The 12472-nt window shown below is 42.4% G+C and overlaps 1 protein-coding gene across 4 annotated transcripts in view; it reads right to left on the reverse strand.

Annotated features, from left to right (window-relative positions):
• Positions 1-3008: 3008 nt before the first annotated feature.
• LOC122930293 (ras and Rab interactor 3-like) overlaps positions 3009-12472 on the reverse strand; it is a 43109-nt gene continuing 33645 nt past the window's right edge. For all 4 annotated transcript variants that reach the window (XM_044283551.1, XM_044283554.1, XM_044283553.1 and 1 more), the window contains 3 exons: positions 9370-9681; positions 9124-9252; positions 3009-3234 (listed from right to left, as the gene is read on the reverse strand). In XM_044283551.1, the coding sequence (XP_044139486.1) occupies positions 3059-3234; positions 9124-9252; positions 9370-9681 (617 nt within the window). In that variant the 3' untranslated portion in view covers positions 3009-3058. The remainder of the gene's footprint in view (positions 3235-9123; positions 9253-9369; positions 9682-12472) is intronic.

The following is a 12472-nucleotide window of genomic DNA, read 5'->3' on the forward strand; positions in this document are numbered from 1 at the left end:
ATCTACACTGCTGCCTGGCACCCGGGAATTTGTCACCATGATTCTGTACTGTTATCTGCAGTATTATATGAGTAGTACTGCACATAAGGAGTCTAGCTTGCCATTTTTTTATTTTCCTGCTGCTCCCCTTCCCTATTTTGCCTCTGTCAGCATACACAGTTGCACTAAAAATCAGAGGACTGCTCTGCTAACACAATAGAGAGGACTCCTGTGCACATGCACAGCAGTCCCAACAATATATTTCAATACAGCTTTAAACACTGACAGCAGGAGAACAGGGGCCAGTAGAAAAATAAAAAACTAGGTTATTTGTCTGTCTACAGATGTTTATGAGGCCTACATAATGGTTAAAGGGGTCCTAACCTTTGCTGAAACCACAAAGGAGCAGCAGTGCTTGTTTGAGTGCTTTGCACCTTTAGAATTAATCGGCTTTGCTCAGATCTATGGATCCATAGAATGTATAAGGGATCTGTACTCCGCACACTAGAAAAGCCAAGCAGATCCAATGAAAGCTGAAGCTCTTGAGAAGCCGTCCTCTCCTGCTCCTCTGTGGTTTCAGCAAAGGTTTCGGTCCCCTTTCGAGCAGGCTCTGATACCTGTACCAAAAACATAGAAGGAGGGTGTACTTACTTTTCTTTCGTGACTGTATTTATGTAATCATAGGCTACAATTCTGTAAGATATGCTGTTGAATAGGAACTTGGGCAACATTTTGTTACTACACATATATGTCCTCATTGCTTAATGCTCATGGTTGCAATGTTACTCGTTGCATGAGTTTAGCAATTTGTTTAGCTTATTGTATTTCTTCATATTGTGTTATCAGGCTGACGGAGGCTAGCAAGATGAAACTCACCCTGGTTGTCTTTAGCCTGTACTGTAAAAACTGCTTGTGTACACTATTGTACTAAGATAGCCATCTACTTATTATATTGTATATGGGCTTGCTTCTTGTCATGTAGTCGAACAGTCCATTTCCATGTTAGTGCTGTAATCAGATGTCACATCAAAGATGCTCAGACGTAATGGCACAGATAAGAGATGGTTAGAAATTAACTATTATGCCATGTGTGTATTTGAGGAAGGATTTACTTAGATTGGATGAATATATATATACCTATTTAATCAAGTCTTACTTTTAATTGACTTTGTCATTTTATTTAGTATAGAACGTCTAAGGGATCCAAATGCATTGTAAATATTTGCTTGGATTCAGTTGTAAATTTGAAATATTAATTTCTGTTCAGGTTCAGTAAAATGAAATCTTACCTTGTCACTGTCTTTAGTTTGTTTTGTACCATGTATTAGGGCTCATGCACACGAAAGTATTTTCTTTCTTTCTTTCTTTCCGTTGTTTTTTTTGCAGACTGTATGCGGAACCATTCACTCCAATGGGTCCGCAAAAAAAACCAACTGAAGTTACTCCGTGTGCATTCCATTTCCGTATGTCCGTATTTCCGTTGCACAAAAAAATAAAACATGTCTTATTATTGTCCACATTACAGACAAGTATAGTACTGTTCTATGAAGGGCCAGCTGGGAATGCACATGGATGTCATCCGTGTTTTTTGGCGGACCACAAGATACAAACGGTCGTGTGCATGAGCCCTTATGTTGTGCCTATTTGCAATTATTGCACATGTAGAGATGAAAGGCAGTTACGTCACACATGCCTACATTCAGGGATCTGATGCTCCATCTGTCTACATTGCTAACTAAAGGAAATCCAGTGACCAAACAAGTGTATTGCCATAGGCAATGATCAGGCAGGGAGTGACTGGTTTTCATAGTCAGGCGCTCTGGGACTACATACTATCACCAACCTCTGTAAACAGAGAACTAAGTTTTATTTTTTGCATTTGGATTCCAAACCAACTTTAACCCTTTCATGACCGGGCAATTTTCTCTTTTTATATTTTTTTTTTTATTCCCAGCCCTCCCAAAGCCATAACTTTTTTTTATTTTTCTGTTAACATAGCTGTATGAGGGCTTGTTTTTTGTAGGACAAGAAGCTCTTTCTAATGGCACTATTGACGGTTGCACCAAAGTCATTCCAGGCCTTCTATGTTAGTGTGGTTCCGTTGGACCTTATCCAAATACCGTTCATAGACCTCGATCATATGGAAAACCCAAGCCATGTTTGGCTTACTGAAAAATGGCTTGTCATAATAAGTAAGAGTTCAATCACAGACTTGTCAAGTCTCCCTTTTTAGAAAAAGATGAGTTTTCTCATCCCCCTATAAATGCTGACTCTCAAGTACCTCCTAAAAAAGAACCAAAAACCAAACTAAAATGTCCAGACCCAAATATCTTATAGCTTACATATTAACTCAAGTCTCTGTAATGTATTTCTTGCCAGTAAATAAGACCCATATGGGAACAGAGCAAATACTGAGCTGTACTAAGACGGTGTACCCCCCTTAATGCCCCAGGAAAATCCAGAAGCTCTGTCTGTCCATATGTGGCCTCGTTCTCATCTCTGACTCTAAGTTAGGGGCCTCCTTCACAGATTCTGTTAAAAATGTCAGACAGAAAAAAAAAAATGCAGTATGTAGCACTGTTATGTCATTATATTCAATGGTGTCCATCAGGTGCTGCTCAAGTCCATCATTCAAGTGATCCTATGTTCCTATGATGGAAATTATCATGCAGTCAACAACTTTGCCCATTTTACCCAAATATTAATCAATATATTGGAGAAATCAGCTTCCGTGTATACATCAGCGTTGTGACCATAATGCTTTGTGCCAAGAGTTGCATTCAGACTTCTCCTTGCTAGGTCTTGGTCCTGAAATGCTTTACAACAGGGATGCTCAACCTGCGGCCCTCCATCTGTTGCAAAACCACAACTCCCAGCATGCCCAGACAGCCTTCAGCTATCAGCCTACAGCAGGGCATGGTGGGAGTTGTAGTTTTACAACAGCTGGAGGGCCGCAGGTTGAGCATCCCTGCTTTACAACATCACCATTGTAGAACTGAATAGTAACTTATTTCACACTAACACATGTGGACCTTATAATATACAGTTCTTTATTACATTCCAAGAGGTGCGCATTTTTCTACATTTCCATGCTAAATTTACTAGATTTTTGAAAAGTAGGTCTGTGATGAATAGTCCGTCTGCGCTGCCATTGGCGAATAGAATTTTGGGCCTCCCAACTAAGTTTCCGTGAGACTGTGTTAAAGCTGCTTATATGATACAGGGCTCCAAACATAGTAGTCAGGTAGTAGCCACCTGAAAAGAGATAGAAAAAAGTGGTTTCACACAAAGCATTTTTAAACAAACTCTGCAATTATTTCTGGCATTTTTAGAATTCTGCTGCCAGATATTAGCTGAAATTCAATAGCGATATATGAAAAAAGTGTGTTTTTGGGCAATTCTTCATTTCTTTTGGTGCATTTTTCAGGTCCATGGCACAATATCTAATAAGGATATTGTGCCATGGATTATTAGGATATCTAATAAACAAGTTTTTTTTGTTAGCCAGCGCATGCGCATTAATTACTGTGATGCCGTACCAGGAATGGACATCGCAGTGCGCATGCGCCCGCCGACGGACTCAGCGCGCAGGCGCGGGATCTCGGCAAGAGAAGAAGTAAGAAGATGGGCGGGCAGAGGTATTGACTGGGTGGGGGGAAGCGACGATAAGGCAGAGCTGCCTGGGCACCTACGAGGTTGACGCCGCCCCTGGGCACTTGCGAGCCCTCATTTGCATATCCTACTAAGATGGTTTTTGCCAGTTTTATAAGTCCACGATTTCTTATAAAGGTAACGTTTTTATCAACTGTAATGCTGCTAGAAAGCTATGGGAAGGGTTAAAAAGATGAAACTGTGATGGCAGACTCCCTCAAGGCTAAATGCACACGATCAGGATTGAGTGCGGATTTGCGTGTGTAAAATCTGCACTGTAGGTCATGTACATTTTATTCTATGAGAATTAGAAATTCCCAGTGCACACGATGCAGATTTTTTCCGCGCCGATTTTGACCTGCGGTGCGGATTTTTAAAATCCGCAGCATGTCAATTTATTTAATTTTTCCTGACCAGATTTTCTTCATTCACTTAGTAAAATCTGCATGCGGAAAATCCGCACCGAAACCACACCAAATCCGCATGCAAATCTGCACCAATTGATGCGGATTGACCGCACAGATTTGTCTGCAAACATCTGCGGATTTCAGTGTGGGTGCTCCGCACATGAATCCTGAACGTGTGCATCTACCCTTAAAGTGCCTTTGATTAACCCCAAATAAAGTTCAGCTGCTCTAGTTGGTCTTTCCTGAAGTTTTCTTAGTTGCATCCCAAAGCAAAGGCCATGGTCCACAGAGAGCTTCCAAAGCATCAGAGGGATCTCATCAGTCAGGAAGGGTACAAAAGAATTTATTAGAACACAGTGAAGACAGTCATCATCAAGTGGAGAAAATATGGCACAACAGTGACATTACCAAGAACTGGACGTCCCTCCAAAATTGATGAAAAGACCAGAAGAAAACTGGTCTGGGAGGCTACCAAGAGGCCTACAGCAACATTAAAGGAGCTGCAGGAATATCTGGCAAGTACTGGCTGTGTAATACATGTGACAACAATCTCCCGTATTCTTCATATGTCTGGGCTATGGGGTAGAGTGGCAAGACGAAATCCCTTTCTTACGAAGAAAAACATCCAAGCCAGGATACATTTTACAAAAACACATCTGAAGTCTCCCAAAAGCATGTGGGAAAAGGTGTTATAGTCTGATGAAACCAAGGTTGAACTTTTTGGCCATAATTCCAAAAGATATGTTTGGCGCAAAAACACTGCACATCACCAAAAGAACACCATACCCACAGTGAAGCATGGTGGTGGCAGCATCATGCCAAGGGTCTGTTTTTCTTCAACTGGAACTGGGGCCTTAGTTAAGCTAGAGGGAATTATGAACAGTTACAAATACCAGTCAATATTGGCACAAAACCTTCAGACTTCTGCTAGAAAGCTGAACATGAAGAGGAACTTCATCTTTCAGCATGACAACGACCCAAAGCATACATCCAAATCAAAAAAGGAATGGCTTCACCAAAAAATGGCCCAGCCAGAGCCCAGACCTGAATCGGATTGAAAATCTGTGGGGTGATCTGAAGAGGGCTGTGCACAGGAGATGCCCTCGCAATCTGACAGATTTGGAGTGTTTTTGCAAAGAAGAATCGGCAAATCTTGCCAAGTCAAAATGTGCCATGCTGATAGGCTCATACCCAAAAAGACTGAGTGCTGTAATAACATCAAAAGGTGCTTCAACAAAGTATTCGCTTAAGGGTGTGCACACTTATGCAACCATATTATAAAATTTTTATATTTTTTCTTCCCTCTACCTAAAAGATTTCAGTTTGTTTTTCAATTGAGTTGTACAGTTTATAGGTCATATTAAGGCCTTATGCACACGACCTTTCGGTTTTTTGCGGTCCGCAAATTGCGGATCTGAAAAACATGGAAGCCGCCCGTGTGCCTTCCACAATTTTCGGAACGGAACAGGCAGCCCATCGTAGAAATGCCTATTCTTGTCTGCAAAACAGACAAGAATAGGACATGTTATATTTTTTGGGGCGGGTCTACGTAACGGAGCAACGGATGCAAGACAGCACACAGAATGCTGTTCACATCTTTTGCGGCCCTATTGAAGTGAATGGGTCCGCACCCGTGCCGCAAAAACTGCGGCTCGGATGCGGACCAGAACAACGGTCGTGTGCATGAGGCCTTAAGTTCTGAAATTATTTATCTTTGTCTCATTTTTTTACATCACAGAAACCTGACATTTTAACAGGGGTGTGTAGACTTTTTATATCCACTGTGTATATATATATATATATATATATATATGTTGTGAGACAGTGACAGGTCTCACACAGGTTAGAGGCAAGGAAGGGGTGGATAGTTCGGTCCACACCCCTATTCCACCACAGGTGAGACCAGCTGGAAGTAATCAGGCTGGCACAAAGCACCTCCCAGGGTGTCAGCAAGGGGGGAGTGTGTTGCCTGTGGACAGAGGCCTGGAGGCTCTGTGTGGTCCAAGCCAGGAGGGCTGACAGACCACTATTCCCTATGTGTGCTGAGACACTGGACTGGAGGCAGTGGGCGTACTGTGCTCTGTACAGCCAGGAGGCTGTGGGACATTGGCTGAGAAAGCCGCTTGTGTTCACAGGGTGTGAACAAGGACTTAGGTGAGTCAGGAAACTCTGTGTTAGTTAGAACCTAGCCGGGCAAGTGTTTATTATTTTATGTGGATGTCACATGTGTAAGGTGAAGCTGCGACTTCATGATAACCTGTATTGGTTGGAGTGTGCACAATAAATGCACGGTTTGGACCTGAAACCTGGTGTCCTAAAGTCGTATCTGTGAGAATGACCCCCAAATAAGAGGCGATCCCTTACTATATATATATATATATATATATATATATACACACATGGGTAGGGGTTCTACCTTTGTCCATCCCACCACTGGAGTTTCTTACCCAATTCGATTTCACCTTACATGCAATTCAAACTATGTAATTTATGTTTTGATCGGTCCGTGTAAATTATTATATGTGGGTGAAACGTCGACGGATCTTAGAACGCGGTTGAACAATCATCGATTGTCCATACGCAAAAAAAGAAAGGACCTCCCTGTTGCCAAACATTTTACGGAGCTTCAACACTCCGAAAGAGATCTCAAATGTTGGGCTATTGACCACATTCCCATGCCTAGACGTGGGGGCAACAGAGTGTTGATCCTTAGAAAAAGAGAGCTTTTTTGGATCTATACCCTCAACAGCTTGAGACCCAATGGGCTTAATGCGGATTACAATCCGGGGTTATATGCTTAGAGAAGCGGTTTGCCCCACAATTGTTATGTGTGCGATATGTGTCTACTTTTTGAGGGTACTTAGTGTACTATGAACACTATTAAGCCAGTTTCTTATTTTTATTCTCCTTCTCTCTTTTTTTCACAGACAAGAATGATGCTGCGGGTTGGAGAAGTGAAACGTACCCGATGTGTTCCGTATTTGCCTACATGCTTCCATGCAGTGTTTATGTTGTTTTTTGTTTTGGTTACACTTTTTTCATACTTGGTGCATTACGCTATCTACTGTGTGTCCTGTATTGAATGTGTGTCCATTGGGAACTGTGGGCCTTTTTGTGGCATGCCCGCAGCATTCTTGTTGCTTGGTATATTGCTTCAAATGGCGCATTTGTGAAATGAGTAGCATCCTGTGTATGCATTCTCTTTTCTCTTTCCTCCTGCTTGATTTAAGTGTTCCTTCATTGTCATCTTGCGCATATTCTCACCGTTATTTGTGAGGATATTACACTACATCGCGTCTATGATGCGGTCTATTGTCTGCGCTTTTTTTTCCCATTTGAGGTTTTTACCACTTCCAAGATGGCCGACATAGCTTTTTACACTTATGCGCATGCTCCGGCTATGTCATTTGAGGAAGTTACATCTTACTCCTCACGCGACGTGGCGCCTGCGCACTGCATCCATCTGAACGCCGGAGTGGCGGTGTTCGACATGTGTGGCACGGATGGCGACACTGGGTATGTTATCGCTCCTCCTCCCTTTGGCAGCATCGTTTTGTCCCTCCCACTTAATATACACCTTATTATACACCTGATATGTATCGATTAATCAATTTATCTTTATGCACTTTTTGCGATCATGCATTTACTATATAATGTATTTGATATATATTATCGATTCATCCTTGCATCTTACACTGCTATATCTATATTTTTATGTAATACATATGCACTATTCGCACTTTATTGTACTTGGTTGTTAATTGATTACATTGTGATGTCATAGGGGTTGGCCTATATATACCCCCTTTTGTATTGTGTTCATTGCTTGAAAAAGGCTCTTGTATGAGCTGAAACGTTGCCATCCACATGGGTGATTAAACACCACTAGCTTTTACTTGGAGTGCTGTCCGTTTTTTCATCTTCTATTGACGGGGTAAGCTGCTACATCCCTGGACATAGCACCCTCCTTGTGTTTTCTTCCAGTGCCGCCATTGTTTTCTTTTCTTCTATATATATATATATATATATATATATATTGCAGACTCCATTTTGTGCTGCAAAAATACAGCGCTCTAGATTTTTTCTAATTGAAGCGCAATTTCTGTAACATACCTCTAAGAGTACTTTAACACTTGCGTTTTTCTTTTCCGGCACTGAGTTCCTTCAAAAGGGCTCAATGCCGGAAAAGAACTGATCAGTTATATCCTCATGCATTCTGAATGGAGAGCATTCCGTTTAGGATGGATCAGGATGTCTTCAGTTCAGTCTTTTTGATTGATCAGGCAAAAGATAAAACCGCAGCATGCTACGGTTTTATCTCCAACCCAAAAAACTGAAAACTTGCCTGAATGCCGGATCCGCCATTTTTTCCATAGGAATGTATTAGTGCCGGATCCAGTATTTAAAATACCGGAATGCCGGATCTTCCCTTGCGCAGACCGAAAAAAAGGTTAAAAAAATAAATGCTGAATCCGTTTTGCCAGATGACACTGGAAAGACGGATCCGGCATTTCAATGCATTTTTCGGACTGATCAGGCATTTTTAAGACTGATCAGGATCCGGCGACGGAACTGCTTGCCAGATCACTCTGCCGCAACTGTGAAAGTAGCACAAGTCAGTTATATGTTTGACCAAATATAGCAGTCAAATTTTTAAGATGAGAATTTTGTATGGCCCGCGAATGATGTAACAAATATCCAAATGGCCCTCAGCAACAAAAAAGGCTCCCCACCCCTGTTCTATAGAACCAACATATTCTGCATAAGACTGTATATTCACTCCCCCCAGTGAGATTAACAGTAATTTTTATTTCTCGAGCACTCATGCACACAATCGTTTTAACTTCACTAAGGAATTTATTAGTGTGTGAGATAAAACCCCAATAAAAAAAAGCAATAACGCATAAATGTTGTGTACCTGTTGCTTGGATAATATTCAATCATAGGTCTATGAGATCCTTAGTCAAAATGAAGTCTCATGTCCATGGCCAACATAATGTTACTGAACAGCAAGAGTATGATTTTCTCTTGGAAGGTTAGCAATCCTATTATGTGAACATGGATCATCCTCCATTATCTAACATACCTTCTCCTTGAAGTTGAGTGGGATCCAGAAGTTCCATCATGTACTCTACATCTAGCTGCACAGAAGTTAGGTCACAACCCAACAAAACATGGATGAGAACTGGTAAGAAGTCATCAGCACCAAAGGCTTCTAGAGAATGCAGATATCACACTTGATTAAATCACTCAGTTAATGCACAGAGGAAAAAAAAAAAAAAAACTATGCCACTGTATGCTACACATTTGTGTTTTAGCACATTTAACAAACCTTTCTTTCCACTGGAGGTCTCCATTGCCTCATAAATGAGTTTACACACTTTCAGCAACAGCCGTATCTTCTTCTCTGGGGAATAGGCCATGTGCATGAGGGACAACTTCTGTTGAATCTTCTCCATATTAGAGGGCCCAGGTACTCCCGAACGGGGTTTCTGTTCAAGACTGCTAGCCTTCATCTTCTTTTGGTTACCCAATAACTTGGCCAAGGAACCATCTTTGTTGTGCATCTCCAGGAGTTGGGAGTAAATCACACTTTTAAGAGGTTTCAGCAGACATTTGTAAAGTGATTTTTCAATGATACAAGCTACAAGAAATAAATATAGTTTGATTATTTAGTCATACTAGTATGACCCTAGTATGGTTAATTTAGTAATTGGTGACCCACTAAAATGGTGGATCACTGACTAAGAAGCTTCTGGCAAAGGTGTTGCTTGAAAAATGGTATCCACAATGGAATGGAAAGCTGACAATATCTTTGTAAGAATAATAATATAAGAACAAACTTTAGCTGTCCCTTTAATTTCTTATTAGATCCAGTAAAACTTGTAATTTTTATATTTATACCTGCAGCCCTGTGAAGTGCTATCGGTACAGGAGGGAGGTGTTATCAGTGACTGACAGCTATCTCTGTATGGTCTCTTATACACACAGTGCTATCAATCACTAATAACTCCTCTTTCCTATACCAATAGTTCACAGGAGGTAGAAAAAATTAAAATCTAAATGTATAAATTGCAGGTTTCCTAAATCTTTTCCCACAAAAATATACATCAATCTGCTCGGCTCATCCTGCTCTATAACACACTGCTTTCAGATTGTATAGCATTTTTTGGTGACAGGTCCTCTTTAAATATTACTTTATTATGTATTCCCAAATACCTTTCATTAACTATAATGGCTCGTTTTGTCTAGGGAGCAATCAGAGGAAATAAAATGTCAGCCTTCCTATTAGCACACACAAAACCTGGCCTAGTCACACAGCAGAACAAGTTACTTCAGAGAACTGAGCTAAAGAGATCTCTCATTTCCCTCTCTGCTCTACTTGTCAGGGAATATGACCCTGAATAAGATCTTTAGCTGTATCTCTGTAGAAATGGAGGTCACGAGGAGACCAGAATACATAAACTGTTGCTATGCACTGGCCCAAGTATGTTTCATTGGAAGCCATATTGTCTTTTAAAATAAGTACTATATATATTAATTCCTTTAAACAGGGGCGTAGCTATAGGGGGTGCAGAGGTAGCAGTCGCTACCGGGCCCAGGAGCCTGAGGGGGCCTAAAGACCCCTGTGCCACATAAGAAGACACTGGTATTATAGAAAGTGCATGCATGTCAAGTTACACTTCTGGTTGGAGAGAAGGGGTTAGGTCAAGAATTTGGCATGAGGGAGGGGGTGCCATTTCAATTTTTGCCTCAGGCAGCACAAAGGCTAAGTGCTCCCCTGCCCCTGGCCACAAAGCACTGAGGGAAGGGCAGTCCAAGCTCAACTCTTGCACCAGGGTCCATCAGCCTTTAGCTACGCCCCTGCCTTTAAACAGTGATCAATCAGGGTGTTACCAGTTGGGGGTGTGGAGGTGTCCATGCACAATTTAACCCTGGCAGCACTAAATAGATAGTGTCCGATTGTGCAGGGACACAACCCAACTGGTAACACCCAGCTGGACCTTCAGTGCAAAGTGCTAGCAGTTCATTCATACCTGTAACTGCTTGCAGGAGTAATAAGGGAATGGATCAATACACTGTAGAATCATAGGAAAGATGCTCCAGAAGGTTATTACATGCAGAATTCAAGTAGTTACTAAAATAAACATACCTGGAGAGGTGACCGCTCCTCAGCCTAGATATTAAAGGGGTTGTCCGGGTTCAGAGCTCAACCTGGACATACCCTTATTTTCACCCAGGCAGCCCCCCTGATGCTAGCATCGGAGCATATTATGCTCCGATGCGCTTCCTTGCCCTGCGCTAGATCGCACAGAGCACGGGCTCTTATGTTTAAAACAAGACACTGCCGGGGTGGAAGCTTTTTACTGGCTAGGGCAGCGCTTAAAGGGAACCTGTCACCAGGATTTTGCACATAGAGCTGGGGACATGGGCTGCTAGATGGCCGCTAGCACATCTGCAATACCCAGTCCCCATAGCTCTCTGCGTTTTTATTGTGTTAAAAAACCGTTTTGATTGATATGCAAATGACCTGATATGAGTCCTGTACCTGGAGATGAGTCAAGCGGAAAGGAGCCCAGCACCGCCCCGCGTCCTCCGAATCTCCTCCTTGCTGGCTGACGTCACAGAGCTAGAGCGCCGAAATCTCGCGATGCGCGAGCTAGCGCATGCGTAGTTAGTTCCCTGTGCTGATGTCGGCACAGGGAATGAACATGATGCCGACACTGCGCATGCGCTAGCTCGCTCATCGCGAGATTTCGGCGCTCCAGCTCTGTGACGTCAGCCAGCAAGGAGGAGATTCGGAGGACACGGGGCGGTGCTGGGCTCCTTTCCGCTTGACTCATCTCCGGATACAGGACTCATATCAGGTCATTTGCATCTCAATCAAAACGGTTTTTTAACACAATAAAAGCGCAGAGAGCTATGGGACCTGGGTATTGCTAGTGGCCATCTAGCTGCCCATGTCCCCAGCTCTATGCGCAAAATCCTGGTGACAGGTTCTCTTTAAGCCCGCCCATCAGTGCCGGTGACGTCACCGGGATTCCTGGCAGCCCCATGGAGAGCCCAGTTCGTCACCGGAACTCCTGAAAATGCCTTTGCCCTGCGCGATTTAGCGCAGGGCAAAGGAGAGCATTGGAGCATGAACTGCTTCGATGATCAAGTCAAGGGGGCTGTCTGGGTGAAATTAGGGGTATGTCCGGGTTCAGCTCTGAACCCGGACAACCCCTTTAAGTGTCACTAACATTTTAGAATCTCACAAAAACAAAAGAGACAAATGCCAAGAGAATAATAAAGCCTTGTCTGATTCATTTTAGGTAAAGTTTTGTATTATTACTTTCATAATGACTGTATGTAATCCAACTGATAATTGTATATGATACGTGTATAAAATCAGCTTTCATTTTTCTCTACTTTTAGCTGTTGAATGAGACCGG

This window comes from Bufo gargarizans, chromosome 3, assembly GCF_014858855.1.
Source record: "Bufo gargarizans isolate SCDJY-AF-19 chromosome 3, ASM1485885v1, whole genome shotgun sequence".
Taxonomy (NCBI): domain Eukaryota; kingdom Metazoa; phylum Chordata; class Amphibia; order Anura; family Bufonidae; genus Bufo; species Bufo gargarizans.